We start from the raw sequence: 23516 nt of genomic DNA, 5'->3' as shown, positions 1-23516 counted from the left end.
AATTGCTTCAGGGTTGTTGGGTCTACGAAGGCTGTAGGATCAGTCCCACTGTTGTTTATTCAGATTCATATCGATTTTCAAAGATGCTTTTAAAATTGCCATTAATCGCATTGTTGTTTCTAATTCATTTGAGAATTACAATTGGTTTGGCGTGTATTTGCTTTTTGAGGGCTGCAATATTTTTACCAGGTTTATTTGCCATTAAGTTGAGTGCTTTATTTGTAGTTTAACCTGTAGTTGTCGTCTCTCTTGAAAGTAAAAGATCATATTCCTGCATAAGTAAAAAATATATGTTGTTTTCTTCTTTACCTTGTAATGATTTTTATTGGCTTTTTCCAAGAGACTGATTCATTTGTCAGATATAACTTTTTCCATGTATGAGATTATCATTCCCCTAATGTACGCCTTAAAAGCATCCCAAATGATATCTGGTGTTGGCTTTTCTCTGTCCCCTATGTCTACATGTTTAATGTTTACATTTTTTCCCATTTACGTATTTAATCAATTTGGGGTCTTGAAGATGCGCTCTTTTCATTCTCTATATTCTGTCACATGACATAGTGAATTTTCTGTTGGTGTATATTAAGCATTATACCGGAGAATGATTCCGTGTCACTACGTCATGGATTTTTAAACCCAGTAAATTGTTGCGTGCATTTAAAAATAGTAATCTCCGGGTGTCCTGTAAATTATTTTTAAATTTGACATTTTTCATCATCTTTGCAGGCTCCTTGAGATTGCTTTTTAAATGCTACTTCTGTCAATCTTATCGAATATATGATTTAGGTCGCCTGCTAAAATAATAGTTATTGTCTGGATCTGATCTAATATAGCTTGAATTCTATCTAAAAACACCAGATTTGCCCCTGTGGGACATACAGTGCATTCGGAAAGTATTCAGACCCCTTGACTTTTTCCAGAATTTTGATTTTTATCATTTTTATCATCATCAGCCCATAATGACAAAGCGAAAACAGGTTTTTAGAATCTGCTGGCAAATTTATACTAAAAAATATAAAAAAGGACCTGTTCAGACCCTTTGCTATGAGAAATTGAGCTCAGGTGCATCCTGTTTCCATTGATCATCCTTGAGATGTTTCTACAACTTTATTGGAGTCAACATGTGGTAAATTCAATTGATTGGACATTATTTGGAAAGGCACACAACTGTCTATATAAGGTCCCAGAGTTGACAGTGCATGTCTGATCAAAAACCTGAGGTCAATGAGGACCATGAGGTCAAGGGAATTGTCCGTAGAGCTCCGAGACAGGATTGTGTCGAGGCACAGATCTGGGGAAGGGCCCCAAAACAATTCTGCAGTATTGAAGGTTCCCAAAAACACAGTAGCCTCCATCATTCATAAATGGAAGGAGTTTGGAACCACCAAGACTATTCCTATAGCTGGTCACCTGGCTAAACTGAGCAATTGGAGGAGAAGGGCCTTGGTCACCCTGTCCCAATCCCTCGGATAGAGCCCCTCTCCACTCTCACCAATAACGCCATTGAATCTTAGCTACAATGACAAACAGAATAATAATGACTCAACACTCTCTCCTAATCTGTCCAGAACACTTTTTCCTTTTAAAGTAGGTTTCGCAAGTCAGATGACATTGTAGTATAGTTAAATCCTTCCTTCTCTCTCTCCCAAGCCAAACCCATCCCTCTCCACCTCCCCCTCCCAGATTGCACCCCCTTTACACCACCCAAGCCAAGTTTGCCCCAACCTCCCATCCTTACCCATCCAAGCCAAGCTTGTCCCAAGCCAAGCTTGTAGCTTGATTGGGGCTTCATCCGTGCTTGTGAATTCTATCCTCTGCGCTCCCCTCCACACACACAGCACTGCCAGGAAGCTGAGGTGAGACTTGATCCTCTTTTCCTCCACTGACTGTCTAATCGGAATGTATTCCTTGAGTTTCTCTCTCAACCTAGCAGACAGGTCCTAGACGAATTGAATGGACCGGCCGTCCTTTCTCCCTGTCCCTCAGAAAGTTTATTTTGGTCTGATAGTTCCACATCTCTCCTCCACCAAACTTTTCCCTCCGCTTGTGGACTTCAGTGCACAACACATCAGCTATCTTTGACCAGGCTAGAAAACCTTTCCAAGCCAAACCTTCATATCATAACCGCTAACCGCTACACATAGCTTACATTGTTAATGTCACCATATTAGCTAACGTCATAGCTTATCAACATAGCTACTAGAACTAACGCGTAAGTAAACCCACTACAATCATGCAGTACAGTGAACAGTCAGCAAGCAGTTTAGCAGTTACACCGGCTCTAGTACTTAATTTTTAAAGAAATTCATTATTTGTTCAAAACTGTTCAACTGTTGTCTTTCTCTTTGAGTCACCTACTCACCACATTGTATGCACTGCACTGCAGTGCTAGCTAGCTGTAGCTTATTCTTACTAGATTAATTCTCTGATCCTTTGATAGGGTAGACAATATGTCAGTTCATGCTGCAAGGGCACTGATATGTTGGAGGATGTCCTCCAGGAGGTTGTTATAATTACTGTGTAAGTCTATGGAAGGGGTTGAGAACCATGAGCCTCCTAGGTTTTGTATTGAAGTACCCGGAGGAGGACGGAAACTAGTTGTCCTCCGGCTACACCATGGTGCTACCCTACAAAGTGCTGTTGAGACTACTGTAGATATTTATTACAAAACAGTGTGTTTTAATCAATTATTGGGAGCCGTGAATATATTTAGTATAGTTTTATCTAAAAAGAATAACTTTTTTAATGTTTCACCATTTAATTTTTTTTTAATTCGCGGAGGATGGTCCTCCCCTTCCTACTCTGAGGAGCCTACACTGTCGTGTATATAGCCACGTTATCATTACTCATTGTGTATTTATTCTGCGTTATTATTTTTTCTATACTTTTCTCTTTGCAATGTTGGGAAGGGACCAAGTAAGCATTTCACTGTTAATCTACACCTGTTGTTTACGAAGCACGTGACATATCAAATTTGATTTGACGCGCTCTGTCGTGCACGCACACACACACCTTCATGTTCACACACACCACACATTCATACGGGCATACGATCACATGCAAACACACATATGATCAGTGGAGTTGTATACAGGTGAGGCAAGTTGGCAAAGAAGGGCCATGGCTAGAAAGTGATTACCAGGAGATGTGGTTCAGACACCTAGGTTGTGTAACATCTTTGTGTGAGGTGTGGAGCAGCTGCTGTTCTCTCCCATGGCGTGTCTGTCCAAGACGGTTGATGGTTTCAACACCAGGAACAAAACACATTCCAATCCCTCCTTACTGTTCCAGTTATCAACCTGATGGCGATTAGGGTATTGTTTTTGGCTCGATACTCACCCTCCACTCCGCCACTCCTCCATTTCCAGGCAGATGGAAAATTCTAATAAGAATCTGTGTCAGCTTCTGTTCTGCCACTCTGATTAATTTCCAATAACAAACCAGGGGACAACTGTTGTGTGACTCCCATACCTTTCTTTAGGTGTTGTGAGGACACAGTGTCTCTTTATCTATTGTGGCTAAAGGAAAATTCCACTCAAAAACTATCTTTTGGAATTTGTTCCATTAGTCCATTGTTGATATAGTCCTAAAATGTGTTGCATGTCAGCAATCAAGTTTTAAAGATGTATAACTTGCAAAATACTGAAATATTTTGCATCGTGTGATGCATGCCTCCCTGGCATGCTGTCAATTAACTTCTGGGCCACATCCTGACTGATGGCAGCCCATTCTTGCATAATCAATGCTTGGAGTTTGTCAGAATTTGTGGAGTTTTGTTCGCCCACCCACCTCTTGAGGATTGACCACAAGTTCTCAATGGGATTGAGGTCTGGGGAGTTTCCTTGCCATGGACCCAAAATGTTGATGTTTTGTTCCCCGAGCCACTTAGTTATCACTTTTGCCTTATGGCAAGGTGCTCTATCATGCTGGAAAAGACATTGTTTGTGTCAGGATTTGGCTAGGGTTGTTCCGGGTTTTGGTCACTAGATGCCCCCATTGTGCTTTTTGACCTTATGTTTTTTCCCTTGTTCCCCATTATTATTTGCGCCTGTGCCTCGTTTTTCCCCTGATTGTATTTAAACCCTTAGTTTCCCTCAGTTCTGTGCTCTGTGTTTGTATGTTAGCACCCAGCCCTAGTGTTCTGTGTATTCTTGTCGATTCCGGTGGATGCTCTTGTGGAATTCTGTTTTTGTTTTTGAGTATCTCTTGAGGCTTTTTTGTGCTATTCCTACCACCTTTTGGATTTGCCATTTTTGTATTTAAGGACTTCTCCTTTTTACTTTATTAAATACACCGTCTTAAGTACTGCTGTGTCTGCCTCATCTTCTGGGTTCTGCTGACTATTCGTGGCTCAGTTGGTTAAGTGACTGTTTCTCACTCCGGAGACCCAGGTTCGTAACCGGGTCCTGACAGTTTGTCACCAAACTGTTCCTGGATGGTTGGGAGACGTTGCTCTCAGAGGATGTGTTGGTGCTATTCTTTATTCATGGCTGTGTTCTTAGGCAAGATTGTGAGTGAGCCCACTCCCTTGGCTGAAATGCAACCCCACACATGAATGGTCTCAGGATGCTTTACTGTTGGCATGACACAGGACTGATGGTAGCGCTCATTTTGTCTTCATCCAGATTTTTTTCCGGATGCTCCAAACAATCGGAAAGGGGATTCATCAGAGAAAATGACTTTACCCCAGTCCTCAGCAATCCAATCCCTGTACCCTTTGCAGAATATCAGTCTGTCCCAGATGTTTTTCCTGGAGAGAAGTGGCTTCTTTGCTGCCCTTCTTGACACCAGGCCATCCTCCAAAAGTCTTTGCCTCACTGTGCGTGCAGATGCACTCACACCTGCCTGCAGCCATTCCTGAGCAAGCTCTGTACTGGTGGTGCCCCGATCCTGCAGCTGTATCAACTTTAGGAGACGGTCCTGGCGCTTGCTGGACTTTCTTGGGCACCCTGAAGCCTTCTTCACAACAATTGAACCGCTCTCCTTGATGTTCTTGATGATCCGATAAATGGTTGATTTAGGTGCAATCTTACTGGCAGTAATACCCTTGCCCGTGAAGCCCGTTTTGTGCAAAGCAATGATGACTGCATGTGTTTCCTTGCAGGTATCCATGGTTGACAGAGGAAGAACAATTATTCCAAGCACCACCCTCCTTTTTAAGCTTCCAGTCTGTTATTCGAACTCAATCAGAATGACAGAGTGATCTCCAGCCTTGTCCTCGTCAACACTCACACCTGTGTTAACGAGAGAATCACTGACATGATGTCAGCTGGTCCTTTTGTGCTAGGTCTGAAATGCAGGGGAAATGTTTTTTGGCGATTCAGTTAATTTGCGTGGCAAAGAGGGACTTTGCAATTAGTTGCAATTCATCTGATCACTCTTCATAACATTCTGGAGTATATCCAAATTGCCATCGGACAAACTGAGGCAGCAGACTTTGTGAAAATTAATATTTGTGTCATTCTCAAAACATTTGACCACGACTGTATATACACTGAGTGTACAAAACATTAAGAACACCTTCCTAATATTGCGTTGCTCCCTCTCCCGTTTTGCCCTCAGAACAGCCTCAATTCGTCAGGGCATGTAGTCTACAAGGTGTCGAAAGCGTTCCACGGGGATGCTGGCCCATGTTGACTCCAATGCTTCCCAGAGTTGTGTCAAGTTGGCTGGATGTCCTTTGGGTGGTGGACCATTCTTGGTACACACCCGAAACTGTTGAGCCTGAAAAACCCAGCAGCATTGCAGATCTTGACACAAACGGGGGCGCCTGAAACCTACTACCATACCACGTTCAGAGGCACTTAAATATTTTGTCATGCCCATTCATCCTCCGAATGGCACTCATGCACAATCCATGTCTCCAATTGTCTCAGGCCTTAAAATCCTTCTTTAATCTGTCTCCTCCCCTTCATCTACATTGATTGAAGTAGATATAGCTTTGACCTGGATTCACCTGGTCAGTCTATGTCATGGAACAGAGCTGGTGTTAATGTTTTGTACACCTGCCCTTGCACTGTAGGACTAATTCACTAATCAACCTTAATCCACCACTCAATGCTGTTGATCCCACTAACTATACTAAGCACCACTGTCTTACCAGCAACTGGGACCTACTTTCTACTATTGGGGGATGTTTTACATGTAGATATGATTTGAATATATTATTTCTAATCACATATGCTTTATATATCATTGGTTTTATTATGATTTCACCATTGTCCTTTATGTTGCTGCTCATTTTATTCGTTTGATCTGTGTTTTTCTTCAGGTTTTGTGTTATTTCATAATGTTCCAGTGGAGGTGGTTGGACACTAGGAGAGATGGACTCACAAACACAGACAGACAATCAGACAGACAAAAACAACAAGTGGAACAGACAACTAGCAGGATGGTGTCATGTAAATAGAGTGTGGCGGTTGAGGTGTACACGGCACAGTGAAGGTGAGCTATAGGCCCAATAGAGGAGTCAGCCATCCAATCAGCAGGAGGTCCGGTGGTGAGACCCTGAAAGCCTCTCTGTAGATGAATAATGCAGAGCAGAGGGGCCGAGATAAGACGGCCATTAACCTACATCTGCCCCCCCCCCCCACACACACACACACGCACAAACAAACACACACACGCACAATTAATCCAGAACACTGTCTACCCCCAACACACACACCAGAAAATCCAGACTCTATACTAGATAATACTAGGCTCTCTCCTCCAGCACCACTTTCATCACCATCTACAGAGGAGTCTGTCCAAGGAATTTAGAGTGGGTTAATGGGTTAGGTGTTCAGGTAAGGCCATAGTGAGATATATTTTAGTGCCCAGACACACTCGACCTAACTCTGTCTCAGCACTCTGTGCTGAGATCTCATGTATTAAACAGACACCTCTGGAAGGCTGTGTTAAATTAATCATCACAGTATAATTCCCCCAGCATTCCAACTCTGCGTCAGACAGACATATACACACAACACACACATACTTTGTACATGCAGATACTACTTAACACATTTACAAACATAGAAAGAACACACAATCACACATGCATCTCCACATGCTAACACGTGTACTTACACAATACTTTCAATTTACACAAATAGGTCAAATGCATGCAACACACACACACACACACACACACACACACACACACACACACACACACACACACACACACACACACACACACACACACACACACACACACACACACACACACACACACACACACACACACACTCAGTTCAAATGTAGGTCAGGTTTGATGTATTTAATTGATGATCTTACACAGGGTCACTGTTGAGACACATTTATCAGACAGCTTCCATGAGATACAGATACACAGGGTTACACTTCCATAGGAAAATAAAACACAGGTTTTCATAAACAATTAACCTTCTGTTTTCAGGACATATAGTATATCAACATGTTTTGCACATATTTGTACTTATTTCAGTGCTATATATTTTTTAAGAGAAATTAGATAGTCATTCTAACGATGAGGAAAATAAATACTGTATTAACATTTATTAAACTGGATGTGCATCTTAAAGGTCTAATGCAGATGTTTTTATCTCGATATCAAATCATTTTTGGGGTAACAATTAAGTACCTTACTGTGATTGTTTTCAATTAAAATGGTCAAAAAGAAACCAAAATATCTTCTTAGCAAAGAGCAATTTCTCAAGAAATTGCGAGAACTGTCTTGGGGTGATCTGAGTGGGGAGGGGAAAACTGAAAACTAGCTGTTATTTGTAGGGAAGTTTTAAACACTCTTTTTCTTATTGGTCTATTAACAAATTTCCCGTTTGGTGATGTCACCAGGCAGGCCAAAACTCCATCCCACCAAAACAGGCAGAAATTTCAGACAGTGTTTTCATACAGCTCTTACACTATCATCATTTTCACAATTTCACAGTATTATTCCCTCATAGTGCGGAAATACAGTACCAGTCAAAAGTTTGGACACACCTACTCATTCAATGGTTTTATTTATTTGTACTATTTTCTACATTGTAGAATAATAGTGAAGACATCAAAACTATTAAATGAATTCTAAATAAATCACCGACAAAGTAGGTGAATGGATGATCTGTCACGCCCTGGTCTTAGTATTTTGTGTTTTCTTTATTATTTTGGTCAGGCCAGGGTGTGACATGGGTTATTTATGTGGTGTGTTTTGTCTTGGGGTTTTTGTAGGTTATGAGATTGTGGTATAGTAGAGTTGTCCAGGTAAGTCTATGGTTGCCTAGAGTGGTTCTCAATCAGAGGCAGGTGTTTATCGTTGTCTCTGATTGGGAACCATATTTAGGCAGCCATATTTCATAGGTGATTGTTCCTGTCTCTGTGTTGGTTTGCACCAGATAAGGCTGTTTAGGTTTTTCACGTTACGTTTATTGTTTTGTATTGTGTCGTCTTTATTAAAGATGTATGAAGATAACCACGCTGCATTTTGGTCCGATCCCTGCTACACCTCCTCTTCAGAGGATGAAGAAAACCTTAACATGATCTCTGCATGTGCGGTTCCCACTGGGAAGCATGGAGGAGGAGGTGTGAGGTGGTGCTTTGCCTGTAACACAGTCTGTGATTTATTTAGAATTCAAGGCACACTTAACCAACATGGCTACCACAGCATTCTGCAGCCGTATGCCAACCCATCTGGTTTTTGCTTAGTGGGACTATCATTTGTTTTTCAACCGGACAATGACCCAAAACACACATCTAGACTTTAAGGGATATTTGACCAGGAAGGAGAGTGATGGAGAGCTGCATCAGATGACCGGGCCTCTACAATCACCCGACCTCAAACCAATTGAGATGGTTTGGGTTGAATTGGACCAGGAAGGAGAGTGATGGAGTGCTGCATCAGATGACCGGGCCTCCACAATCACCTGACCTCAACCCAATTGAGATGGCAGCCAACAAGTGCTCAGCATATGTGGAAACTCCTTCAAGACTGTTGGAAAAGCATTCCTCATGAAGCTGGTTGAGAGAATGCGAATAGTGTGCAAAGCTGCCATCAAGGCAAAGGGTGGCAACTTTGAAGAATCTGAAATATAAAATATATTTTAACACTTTTTTGGTTACGACATGATTCCATTTGTGTTATTTCATAGTTTTGATGTCTTCACTATTATTTTACAATGTTGAAAATAGTACAAATAAAAACCCTTGAATGAATAGGTGTGTCCAAACTTTTGACAGGTACAGTATATGTGACCCATTTCAGGAAGCTAGGTATATGCTGCACTTCATCACTTCACAGGGGAGGCATTTGAACATAAAACAAGTTTTTTGGGTGTAGAAATGCCTTCTGGAACATATTAACTTGCATGTGCCTTAATAACAAACGTGTATGCCATCTGTAAATATGAATACATTTGCTAGATAATTCTGAGTTGGTTTAGTCACAGAAAAAGACACAAACCTCCCCACTAGCCATGATTGGCTGAGATAATGGATGGGCTGGAGATGCCGAGAGATGAGTTCTGATTGGTCTGCCATGTAAAATGCTTCTGTCTATAACATGAGCTGCTGATTATGTGTATATAATCATTGCTACCACTGCTTTTTTGAAAGATATATAACGTTAGCCATGGAGTACTGCAAAAGTGTTGCTACTGCTCTCAACAACATTGTTGCCCTGAATTTGGCATGCTCTATCGACCAAGATCAGTGGGAAAAAGTTGTGATGGACTACTTTCTGCACACAGTCAGCGTGAACCACAGTGACTTGACAGGTCAGGCCAAACAAACATTGATCCATGTATACGGGTAAGAGTGTAGCTACATTTTCAGATATTATACATTATACAGAGACTCTTCCTAGAGCTGGCCGCCCGGACAAACTGAGAAATCGGGGGAGAAGGGCCTTGGCCAGGGAGGTGACCAAGAACCCAATGGTCACTCTGACAGAGCTCCAGAGTTCCTCTGTGGAGATGGGAGAACCTTCCAGAAGGACAACCATCTCTACAGCACTCCATCAATCAGGCCTTTATGGTAGAGTGGCCAGACAGAAGCCACTCCTCAATCAAAGGCACATGACGGCCCGCTTGGAGTTTGCCAAAAGGCACCTAAAGGCGTCTCAGACCATGAGAAACAAGATTCTCTGGTCTGATGAAACCAAGATTGAACTCTTTGGTCTGAATGCCAAGCGTCACGTCTGGAGGAAACCAGGCACTGCTCAAAACCTGGCCAATCCATCCCTGCTGTGAATGGTGGTGGCAGCATCATGCTGTGGGGATGTTTTTCAGCGGCAGAGACTGGGAGACTAGTCAGGATTGAGGCAAAGATGAACGGAGCAAAGTACATTGAGATCCTTGATGAAAACCTGCTCCAGAGTGCTCAGGACCTCAGACTGGTGTGAAGGTTCACCTTACAACAGGACAACGACCCTTAGCACACTGCCAAGACAATGCAGGAGTGGCTTCAGGACAAGTCTCTGAATGTCCTTGAGTGGCCCAGCCAGAGGCCAGACTTGGACCCGATCAAACATCTCTGGAGAGACGTGAAAATAGCTGTGCAGCAACGCTCCCCATTGAACCTGACAGAGCGTGAGAGGATCTGCAGAGAAGAATGAGAGAAACTCCCTAAATACAGGTGTGCCAAGCTTTTTGCGTCATGCCAAAGAAGACTCACGGCTGTAATTGCTGCCAGTGGTGCTTCAAAAAAGTACTGAGTAAAGGGTCAAAAGAGTGATATTTCAGTTTTTTCTTCTAAATTTGTTAACATTTCTAAAAACCTTTTTTTGCTTTGTCATTATGGGGTATTGTGTGTAGATTGATGAGGGGAAAAAATCATTTAATTCATTTTAGAATAAGGCTGTAAAGCAACAAAATGTGGAAATCTTCAAGGGGTCTGAATACTTTCCGAATTCACTGTTTGTTTCTAATTTTGTCAAAGTCATTTTCATTGCAAGTTAAAAAGTACTGTTAGCAAGCTAGCAAACTCTAGCTTGCTGGCTCGCTAGCTAACGTTACGTGCAATATTCCCTTCATTTTTTTTCATCACAGAGCACATTTCAGGTCTTCTGAGCGCCAACTTGAACGTTGTAAAAAGCCTGTGTAACTTCCAGCGCGTAGCCGCATTAAGTTACATTTTTAACAGTGGCCATATAGGCTACTGTGGCTATTTGATCATAATGTAGACCTACCACAGTGGCCTATAATCAAAAACAATTCCCGAAAATGCATCCCATAACATTTTAATGTGGAAATAGCAGCCAATGTGTGGTGTTCAATGTAGGTCTACAATTCATGAAACTTTTGAAAAAAAAAATATATGTAGGGCTTGACATTAACCTGTTTATCCACTTTTCCTTCAAACAAGGAGGTGACTGAAAATGTTGTTGTGTTGTTTGAATCAAGAAACCACTACAAAATAAAATACGTTATTATTCCAATACCATTATTACAGAGAATCAGACAAATTATTCTACCTTCTGCCTATTGGCTTATTTAGCTTATTCAAGCCTGTTGCATTGAAAGTGCCTGATATTGTGTGGATTCGATCACAATTGCCACATTTTTATTTATATATATTTTTAACAGGGAAAACTCTAGAACAGTGGTCACCAACCTTTTCTGGGTCAAGATCACTTTGAGTCAAAATGCAAGCCGAGATCTTCCGCTCAACTTTAACCAATTAAAAACAGTACTGTAGCAAATGAGGTTTGTGCAGTAAGCTATAGGCCAAATACATTATCACCGCATTTTGGCTTTGATTGAATTTTTATAGGCTGTATGATCACACCGGTAATAGATCCGTTGTTGTATTACTTGTGAAACACAGCTGAGTGAGCATACATTTAAATAATTCGCTTTTAATTTTAATTTGAATGGACTGATGGAGCCTGCATCTGATTGTCAGTCTCAGCGAGGGAGAGAGCAGCAGACTTAGGGTCCGCCTCTCAACATCCCTAGGCTCTCCCCTTTCCTCCACTAACCAAAAAGGGACACCGTCTTTCAACTGGAAAAATTCGAGTCGCGGCGAATTATTTCTGCCTCATGCACAAATTCATGTTGTTACCCCTATGAACAAAGAAAGTGAAATATTCCTCAATATTAAAAAAGCCACTAATAATAACAACAACACAAGCCTATAGATGCACTTTCCTACTCATTCATTACTTATAAAAGTGTTGAATACAAAGTGTTGACAGTGCTGAGTAAGATCTTAAACAGCATCTCTTTGTTGTATTCGTTGACAGCCTCTCTCTAGTCATGGTTTTAAACGTTTTGAGATCACACAGTATCAACTTTGCTGTAGCTTTCTTTTGTGCCTGCTACGTTACTGCAGACACGGTCATCTGAGCCATCCGATTGGCTAGCGGTAGGCCTATAGTGCACTTGATTTGCTCCCTGGGCCCGCCAGGAAGGCAGAGCTTGTACCTTCAGACACATGTAATGGTTCAAAATGGCAGTGGTGTAAAGTACTTAAGTAGAAATACTTTAAAGTACTACTAACGTAGTATTTTGGGGTATCTATACTTTATTTGACTATTTATATTTTTGCCTACTTTTACCATTACTTCACTACATTCCTAAAGAAAACTATGCACTTTTTACTCCAAACATTTTGCCTGACACCCAAAAGTACTAGTTACATTTTGAATGCTTAGCAGGACAGTTAAAAGTCCAATTCACACGCTTATCATGAGAACAACCCTGGTCATCCATACGGCCTCTGATCTGGTGAACCTAAATTATGTATAGTGTTGGAGTTGCCCCTAGCTGCCAAAAAAAGTAAAAAAACAGGAAATTGTGCCATCTGGTTTGCCAAATATAAGGAATTTTATGTGTAGCATTTACTTTTACTTTGTACTTTTACTCAAGTATGACAATTGAGTACTTTTTCAACCTCTGTACTTAAGTATATTTAAAATATTTTACTGAAGTAGTATTTTACTGGGTTACTTTCACTTTTACTTGAGTCATTTTATATTAAGGTATCTTTACTTTTACTCAAGTATGACAATTAAGTACTTTTTCCACCTTTGCAAAATGGCAACAGTTCGCCTACAGTCACACAGGGCAGCAGAATCGGGTGCACCTACCACCAACAGCCCGAGACGAATAAGAAAAAACCAAGGCTTTATCGTTGGGTTTTTTACAGAAATGTTTGGCAATAGCCTAGGAATACATTGGACCGGTAGGTGACGGTTGCTCTAGAAAGTTGAGTGAAGTTCAATCTCGTGCTTCTCTGCGTGAGCTGATACTTCTGCGTAGCAGTCCAGGGGGAGCTGCACGGCAGTCTCGGGGCTACTGCGAGAAGCTTAGAGGGAACATGGGTTATGTGCATTATCTGTGTAGTAATATCATTTGTATCTCAGATAGTCATCGGCATTGCTAGTTATAGCCTAATGTTAGCTATCTAGCTAACATTGAATCCAGTTGGTTAGATTTAGCTACCTGCAGATTCATGCAACAGCAGTTCATGCATGGTGGCTAGCTATGACAATCTGTTCGTAGTGTAGCTAGTAGTTTGGATTAATGTTCATTGTTTAGCTTCGTCAGATGATTACATGGGGATGATTACGGCCATCTACTGTATTTCATGAACATGTGTACATGTCTAGACAATAAGGACCAATCAATTTAGCTAGATGTGGCTGGGGGCTGGTTATAGCATTTCTTTCACATGACCCATCAATTTAGACACGTGTGGATAAGTGGGTAAGCATCATCTAATATGTATACTATATTTTTATCGGGACGTGTTCTATTTTAGATATTTCTACTATGCAAATATGTAAGTTACCATTTAACTGTACCATTTACACCTTCTGTATCCTGTGCATGTGACAAATAAACTTAGATTTTTATTTGATATATTGTGTGTTTACCAGAGACGGTAATGTGAAGAACAACATGACCTGCACCAAAGTCAGATTAGGATATAGGCCAAGGACTAGATACAGTGTATTTTTACTACTACTTTTTGCTACTACTTTCACCACTTTTAGTCTTGAAATCTTTGGTTGTTTACTACACTACCTTACTCACTCTGTTTAGCACATGGCCTCACATGTGAATTCTTAAAGAGATGGGTGGGGCTAAGTCTTAAGAGGTTGTGAATGATGTTGAATGGGTGTAGAAAAAGAAATACATTCAAGGGCCATTTTCTCAAAAGTGGGGTTACAAGTTTATCAACTTTCAAAGCATAATTACTTTCCCATTTTTCCTTAACTGCAGTGTATGATATACCATTTTGTAGTCTGTAATTTTATCAAATAAAAAAAAAAAAAACAATTGCTACATAAGACCGAATTAGGGATCACATTTATAAAACGCAGGAAAATCACATTTTTGATTGCACTGGGCCTTTACATTTTTTTTTCTATTGGAATATATGTGTACCCTCCAATATGCAATATAAAATATGTTTTTATAGGCTACTTGCTGGAATATCCAGAGCCAAGAGCCTCTTGTAAGTGTATGATGTGGTTGTTGTGCTATACATGATGGATTGATTGCTGTAGTGTTTTTACGTCATATCCAAGAGGCATATAGTTACAGTAAACTATGATATAGGCCCTCATGTGAAACATTTCAATTTTTGAGCCTGTTTCTCATGCTGAGGTCTATAAAGCACAACAAGCAATTGAGAATAAAAAAGTATGCAGGTCCAGACAACCTGGACCCCTACCTCTTAAAGATAGCAGCTGGTATTATTACTGAACCTGTGGCTCACATTTTCAACTTGAGTCTCTTGACCAATTTCATACCCAGCATTTGGAAATCAGCTTATGTCCTCCCACTGCTGAAGGGTGGAGATCCCTCAGATGCTAATAACTATCGTCCTATCTCTAAACTCCCTAACCTGGCCAAAGTATATGAATCCCCCTAGTAAACTCAGTTAAAAACGTCTTAATTGAAAAGGACATACTGAGTGGGGTTCAGTCTGGCTTTAGATCAGGACACAGCGACACAACTGCAGCTATGGCAATGGCAAACTACACCAGTAATGCACTTGATAAAAAGCAACGTTGTGCTGCTCTGTTTGTTGAGTGTAAATGCTTGTTTTGGGCTGGATCATGTTGTTGTATTGCATTTTTGTATGTTTAATTCTGTAATCTATTGATCGTTGCTGCCTTCTTGTCCAGGGGTCTCCCTCGAAAAAGGGTCTCTGGGTGTCAATGGCCTTTTCCTGGTTAAATAAAGTTTTTTATATTTTTTTATTGCGGTTCACTTGTTGACAATAAACACAAATGGAACTGTATATTGGTAGTTACTAAAGTGAATGCATTTTTCCACATGTCCACCCTCTCTGTCCTTCCTCCCCCTCTCTAGAGTGTGTGTTTGGGTTTTGTAGAAGCCCATCCCCACACTCCGTCCACACACAGGCCATGAGCGCTGCATGGACATGACACACACACACACACACACACACACACACACACACACACACACACACACACACACACACACACACACACACACACACACACACACACACACACACACACACACACACACACACACACACACACACACACAGTGGCTGAAAGAGTGCAATTCAAAGCCCTCATTGACACTCAGACTAGATTGTCAAAATGTCATCAATCCACGCCTATGTGTGTATCAATGTGGCCATTCAACATTAAACACACCAGGGAACCTACAGAGTGCACCACCACACTTACAGCCATTAATTTACAAGACAAACAATGGATGGCAAACAGTATTGGGAGGAAACATATGTTTTTTGCCTGTCTCTCTTTCTCTTCCCTTTTCATTATTCTTCCTCCCTCCACTCTACTCCACTTTCCTTCCTTTTCCGTCTCTCTCGTCACCTTTGCTTGTATTGAGTGGGAAGAGGGGAGCTGGTTTCCTAGTGGCATATGAGAAGGTGAATGTGTTTTTTTAATTAAAAATAGAAAAGCACAGACAGAAAGAGAAAGAGAGAAATCTCTATTTTTAAATGGAGGGGTTTGGTTAGGAATCTGATATGCTGTTGACTGCAGCTAAGTCCTGCTCTGTCAGGTACAGATAGGGCTGGATTCAGAGCCTGTCATTTCATTGCAGTGTAAATGAAATTGTATCCTTCCTTCTATCTCCATCGGTCTTCATCCCTTCATCCTTCTCTCTCTCCCCCTATTCAATTCATTCATTTGTCCATCATCCCCCTCCTCATCTCCTTTCTCTATCTCTCCCCCTCTCCTCTAATTCCTACGTACGTTTTTTTGTCTCCTCCTCCTATCCCTCCACCCTTAATTTCCTTAGTGTACATGAGATTGATAGATCACTTCCTGTGTTCAGTGGGGTTAGAGGTGGATTTAGAGAGCAACATGCTCGGGTTACCCTGCTGGAGGGCCCGGGGGTGGCTGATTTGGGGGGGGGGTCAGGGGACCAGAGGGGTGACAGTGACAGGACACTTTACTGGTCACTCGACATCACTGCCGGTTAGCACTGAGCACGTCTGAAGTGGACGAGGAACACAAGTTCCTCCTGGGTTCAATCTCAGCATCTCCCCTCATTTTGACAACACTGATAGACATGATGCCATTTTAAACCGTTTAATACACTCCACATGTCCATAACCCCAACAGCCCTTAACCCCCATGTCCAATAAATGTTCTGCTGCTGTCAGTCTGTCTGTCTAAGGGAGAGCGCCCAGCAAGCCAGAGGAGATCAATATATTCAACCAGGTCACCGGTGATAGAAGTCAGTATTCAACGTCCATCCATGTCTGAGGATGTCAGGAAATGATGTATAAACCGGCCACTAGGAGCATCAGTGAGCAGTGTTAGCTTCAAATAGGTTACTTGAGCATCTGCCTTTGATTCCAAAGGTCGCATGTTCAAATCCAGCAATAGAAAGTTGTTTTTGAGATATTTGTTTAAAGCCTATCCCAAACCTTAACCCTTACCTTAACCAATTAGTGTTAATGCCTAACCTTACGAATTAGAAGCTAATGCCTGAACTTAACCCTAACCTTAAAAATGTGGAGCTGGTGTCTAAACTTAACCTTAAACACTTTGAAATTAGAAATTTGAGAAACATGGAGTCACCCGCCCCCAGTCCAGCCAGCCCACCCCAGCAGCGGAGCAGCTCCCTGTCTGTTTAATGGTGTTAGGTCAGGACCTGACCCCACTTAAGCTTTTACCTACACCCCCCAGCCCCAAACGACTCCCCGCGGCCTACTGACCTGCTCCCTCCCCTCCCTTCTCCAGGCTAAATAGCATTTATAATGATCTGACCCTGGACCTCACGTTAAAAGTGAGCCCCCCCCCTCTAATATCATGGCTGAAAACCATAACTCTCTAATTACTGTAGTGTCTGGTGTTTGATTGAGATACAGAACGAGGAGAAGTTCATTACTCTCAGATTTTGGCAGGCCTAGAGTGTGTTTCTGTGGGGTTCAGAGAGGCGTGTATGTGGGCTGCCGCACGTCACTGTCTCTGGTAAGTCATGTACATGCCCTAACTGCCTGTCGTCTACCAGGCTGTCTGCACCTCAGCTCAACCTGATTAGACCAGCTGTGCTCGGAGGATCACTTCTCTCAGTCAGAGAAAATCCATACGTACGTCTCTTTTTACACTGCCCAGAACATTGGGGTCCAGTCAGATCCAAGATGGACGTCTCTCCAGTCTCAACAATGCATTGAAGTGCAGCCACTACTGTACAATGCGGTAGCGTCACGCCTCTTCCTGAGGACGGCGGTGGGGAGGGAGGCATAATGGGGGCACATAATTTGAGCACCCACAGGGGAGAGAGAAGCCTGTTTGCGGAGAAACCACTCAACACATTAGCGGTGGAGAATGAAAGAGCTCCTCTGTAGAGCGCTATAGTGTCCACGCTTTGATTGAACCTCAAGTAGCAGAGAGAAGCCACGGCAGCCCAGTAAAGAAAGGCTGGACGAAAGAGATCCGGTGTTGTGAGATCGTAAAGTTTAGTTGGAATTCTCAAACCACCAGGAGGCAAGGCTCACCTTTAGTCCTAAACTAAGACCCCTGTAGAGGTTTTCCTGGTCAGATGTCGTTGTGAGAAAAAACTTCTGGCCCTAGTCAGTATGAATTAGGGTAAATCGGCCCACTACGGGATGGTTAACTTGCTAACCACTGCTCCACTAGGCTTAACCTTCGTGAGGGAGATCATAACTACCTCGTTATTACCTTGGTAAGGGTCGCTACAATGCTTTTCATGAGTGCTGCTGTCATGTGTCAGGGCTTATGTTGTTTCCTGTTTCCACAATGCATCTACTATTTTCGACGGACCTGTGCTTTGACTTGTAGGAACATACCAGTCATGTTTCACCACAATCCGATGATCAGGGTACACGCATGGAAGCATACACCCACACACACACACACACACACACACACACACACACACACACACACACACACACACACACACACACACACACACACACACACACACACACACACACACACACACACACACACACACACACACACACACACACACACACACATACTAGCACACAGACATACAAACACACACACAACCTTATAAGCCTGCTGAGAGACAATCCCTCTTTGTTTCTCTGTCCTTTTCCACTGCCTCCTCCTCCTTAGGAATGCACCACTTCCATGACTCCACTGCTCCAAAAACAACACTGTGGTGTGTGTGTGCGCGTGCACGATTGTAGGTGCGTGTGGGGCGTTTGTATGTGTTCGTGTTTAGAGATTGAGACTGTGTGTATGAGAATAAGAGCTTAATTGTTTATTTTGGGATGGAAGTGGAAACCAGAGAAGAAACAGAGTTTGGTCCACAGAGAAATGATGGACAACAAAGGAATGAGCACGGGCTCAGCGTCAGACCATCGTTCTCTTTCCCCATTCACAAAGCACTCTATCAACGCACTTTCTCTCACCATGACCTAAACTACTGTTGTACGTTCATTGCCCCTGAGGGGATACACACATGCAATTTGAATATAGTTTTTGAAAATAGGTTTGGTCCTCAACCTCCGCTAGTTTAAAGAGGTCATTCACAATTGCCAAATCCATTTTTAGACTTTCAAATTCATGATATATCGCCATTGATCTTGAGGAATTTGACTGTAAATGCCATATGAGCTTAGTTCAACTGTCTGATCTGGCTTTCATAGCTGTCAATGCATTTGAGAGTGGTCACATTTCTCCAGTTTACGGGAGGGGGGAAATTGCCTTGCGATGAGGAATGTTGGGCCAGTAACTGAAAGGTTGCTGGTTTGAATACCCGAGTGACTAGGTGAAAAGTCTGTCTGTGCCATTGAGCAAGGCACTTGACTCTAATTGCTCCAATTAATCACTCTGGATAAGTGCGTCAGCTGACTGTAAAAATGTTCACTGAAACAGTGGAGGGGTGTATGCTTTGAAACACAGATTTCCCATTTAAAGACCATTTTTCTGTTGGTGGATCAGAGGAGACCGATGAAATCCTAGACAGTAACAATACAAAATGCACTCAAAATGTACTATTTAACTATATTTGAATATTACCTGTTGTAAAGTTGCATATAAAATGTGTTATACCCATATTGGGTGCTTTGGATATGGGCTTTGACAATGAACAAGGACGGGTGTGGTGATTGGTATGTAATTAAGCTTTGTGCTTTTTTGCTAAGACAAAAACATGCCTCCCCTTCCATTTGTTTCTTTCCTTCTTCCACCTTAATTTTCCTCAAACACCTCTTCTCTTTTCTTCTCTTCATCTCTCTCCTCTCTTTTACCTTTTCTCTCATACTGAATTCCACTCCCCTCGCTTTCTCTCCTCTCAGGTGCATCGTCTGTGATCAGCAACGATGACGACTCAGCCTCTCCTCTCCACCACGTGTCCAACGGCAGTAACACTCCGTCCTCCTCTGAGATGGGCCCAGACGCCGTCATCATTGGCATGACCAAGATCCCCGTCATCGAGAACCCTCAGTACTTCCGCAGCAACAGCATGCTCAAATCAGACACCTGTGAGTAGAACAACAAGACCATGGCTTACACACACACACACACACGCACAGAGACAAATATGCAACACACATATGAATGTCTTCCGTTCACCACCAGTTCATTTTAATTGGTAACAACATGTTTTGAGCTGACATAGCCTACTATGCTGCAGCGAAGAAGAGTGACGTGCGGACTAGGAGATCTCAGGGGATCTGAGTGCTGATGTCCCCGTGAATCTGTTACACCAACACATATTGTAGAAGCCATCTAAGAACCCACACCTGAATGTGCGTATGCATGGGCTGCCATAGCAACAACCTCTCCGCTGCTATGGAACTGGCCTTGGAGCTGCTGATAAAATGTGTTGAGTGGGACAGGAGGCATTCTCTGTGTGTGTGTGTGTGTGTGTGTGTGTGTGTGTGTGTGTGTGTGTGTGTGTGTGTGTGTGTGTGTGTGTGTGTGTGTGTGTGTGTGTGTGTGTGTGTGTTGTACAGTATTGAGTGTCATTGACTGACATTTTATTTAAGAAAATGTATTGGCTGGTCTCCAGAGTAGTGCAGCGTTCTAAGGCACTGCATCGCAGTGCTTGAGGCGTCACTCCAGCCCCGGGTTCAATCACAGGCTGTGTCACAGCCGGCCGTGATCGGGAGACCCATGAGGCGGCGCACAATTGGCCCAGCGTCGTCTTGTTTAGTGGAGGGTTTGGCCGGCCAGGATTACCTTGTCCCATCGCGCTCTAGAGACTCCTTGTGCCGGGCCCGGCGCCTGCAAGCCGACTCCGGTCGCCAGTTGGATGGTGTTTCCTCCAACACATTGGTGCGGCTGGCTTCCAGGTTAAGCAAGCAGTGTGTCAAGAAGCAGTGCGGCTTGGCAGGATTGTGTTTTGGAGGACTCTTGACCTTCGACTCTCCCGAATTCGTAGGGGTTCTAACGATGGGACAAGACTGTAACTATCAATTGGATATCATGAAAAAGGGGAAAAAAGTACCAACAAATTATAATAATAATAATAATGTACTGTCTTCAGAGACCAGTCAGACCACAGCCCTCTCCGAATTGGCCCAGACAGGAGAAGAGACCGGAGACAGATATGCACATACACATACACGCACGCACGCATTGTGTGTGAGTGCTTGTGCATCAATGCCACTTGTCAGCAGTGTAGCTGTATCCATCTAATCCATTAAATTCAAGGTCTTGTCAATGAACACATGTTCCTGTGCATATGACATTTAGTGGCAAAGATAACCTCCACAATAGGACTGTGTCTCTCAGTAGTCTCAGTGTGTGTGTGTGTGTGTGTGTGTGTGTGTGTGTGTGTGTGTGTGTGTGTGTGTGTGTGCATGTACAGTCCCAGTGAAAAGTTTGGACACACCTAGTAACCAAAAAGGTGTTATGTTATATTTTAGATTCTTCAAAGTAGCAACCCTTTGCCTTGATGACAGTTTTGCATACTCCTCCAACACTGCTGATTACTTGTTGGCTGTTTTTCCTTCACTTTGTGGTCCAAATCTCAAACCATCTCAATTGAGTTGAGGTTGGGTGATTGTGGAGGCCAGGTCATCTGATGCAGCTCTCCATCACTCTCCTTCTTGGTCAAATAGCCCTTACACAGCCTGGAAGTGTGTTGGGTCATTGTCCTGTTGAAAAACAAATGATTGTCCCACTAACCAGATGGGATGGCGTATGGCTGCAGAATGCTGTGGTAGCATTGCTGGTTAAGTGTGCCTTGAGTTCTAAATAAATCACAGACAGTGTCCTTTAGTAGTGGTTTGTAGCAGAAATTTGACCATGAAGGCCTGATTCACACAGTCTCCTCTGAACAGTTGATGTTGAGATGTGTCTATTACTTGAACTCTGTGAAGCATTTATTTGGTCTGAAATTTCTGAGGTTGGTAACTCTAATGAACTTATCCTCTGCAGCAGAGGTAACTCTGGGTCTTTGGGTCTTACATTCCTGTGGCGGTCCTCATGAGAGCCAGTTTCATCATAGCGCTTGATAGTTTTAGCTACTGCACTTGAAGAAACTTTCTTGACATTTTCCGCATTTACTGACCATGTCTTAAATGAATGATGGACTGTCATTTCTCTTTGCTTATTTGAGCTGATCTTGCCATCATAGGGACTTGGTATTTAGAGCTATCTTCTAAGTAGGGCTATCATCTGTCTATCACCCCTACCTTGTCACAACACAACTAATTGGCTCAAACACATTAAGAAGGAAAGAAATTCTACAAGTGAACTTTTTACAAGACACACCTGTTAATTAAAATGCATTCCAGGTGACTACCTCATAAAGCTGGTTGAGAGAATACCGCGAGTGTGCAAAGCTGTCATCAAGGCAACGGGTGGTTACTTTGAAGAATCTCAAATATAAAATATATTTTGATTTGTTTTTGGTTACTACATGATTCCATATGTGTCATTTCATAGTTTTGATGTCTTCACTATTACTCTACGATGTAGAAAATATTATGAATAAAGAAGAACCCTTGAATGAGTAGGTGTTCTAAAACTTTTGACTGGTATTGTATGTGCATGTCTGTCTCCGGCTTCTCCTGTATGGGCCAATGGAGAGAAGGTTGTGATCTGACTGGATCTCTGCAGCCCCAAAAAATGGATTTGTAAAATGTCAGTCAATGATGCTCAATACTGTACATCTCAGTGTTTGTGTGTGTGCGTGTGCGGGCGCATGTGTGTGTATCAATGTAGTATTCACTTTGATGAGGAAGAGCTAAACAGTTCTAGGTAAGGTATTCTGTCAGGGGAGTGGGTGTGACTCTAATATCTTGGCCTCCATTGGTTTGTCCGCTCCATTAGAGTAGTCATAGCTCATTAAGAACATGAGACACACACACACACACACCAGCTGATAGACACGCTCACAGATGCACTGTCAACTTGCATGTCTTGCAACGGAAGGACTAAAGGCCGACACAACAGAGGTTTCCTCCTTTCTTAGTGCAGTCTACTCTTCTTTCAACCCCTGTTTCTTCCTTTTGTTCTCTCCATCCCAGGTCTCTGGGTTTAGAAGGATTAACATTGTACTGGAAAATTTGATTCACAAATGTATTTTTACCAGGATGTTTACTTGCAGAAGGGCTCTCCTCCTGTGGAAATGATCCCATTCACCCATGACATCAGAACACAGGGACTAAAGTCTAAAGCCAACCCCTATTCTACCATCCAGAAGTGAGGCTTTGGAAAAGCACAGCTACTTAGCCGAAACTAGAGAGGATGACAGACAGTGGAAGGGGGAGGACTTGGATAGGGAACATGTCTCTTCTTGACATGTACATATTACGTACTTACAAAGAATGATATAAGAGTACGTGTGTCAAGTTTGGTTGTGTAAATGTATATTTACTGTACATGAATTGGCAGTAATGGTGGAGTTGTATGGTTGTAATGGTAAAAATATCTGCGTTTTAACTTGAAACCATGCTATTATCCTTGTGAAAGAAGAGAATTAGTGAGCAATAGTAACGAGCTGTGGCTTTTGTGGATAGATGTTCTGGGAACTGTGGGAACTTATATGTAATTCATTCCCTGAGCTGTTGTTTTGGCAGATGTGATGTCATCAGGTCCACATGTTTTGGCAGATGTGATGTCATCAGGTCAGGTTCAC

The 23516-nt window shown here is 42.5% G+C and overlaps 1 protein-coding gene across 2 annotated transcripts in view; it reads left to right on the top strand.

Annotated features, from left to right (window-relative positions):
- The window catches only part of LOC135514336 (BDNF/NT-3 growth factors receptor-like), a 93292-nt gene that overhangs the window by 22077 nt on the left and 47699 nt on the right, over positions 1–23516 (top strand). For both annotated transcript variants that reach the window (XM_064937752.1, XM_064937751.1), the window contains exon 13: positions 19723–19908. In XM_064937752.1, the coding sequence (XP_064793824.1) occupies positions 19723–19908 (186 nt within the window). The remainder of the gene's footprint in view (positions 1–19722; positions 19909–23516) is intronic.

This window comes from Oncorhynchus masou, chromosome 25, assembly GCF_036934945.1.
Source record: "Oncorhynchus masou masou isolate Uvic2021 chromosome 25, UVic_Omas_1.1, whole genome shotgun sequence".
In the NCBI taxonomy this organism is placed as follows: domain Eukaryota; kingdom Metazoa; phylum Chordata; class Actinopteri; order Salmoniformes; family Salmonidae; genus Oncorhynchus; species Oncorhynchus masou.
This window is presented reverse-complemented; position numbering and strand designations above follow the sequence as displayed.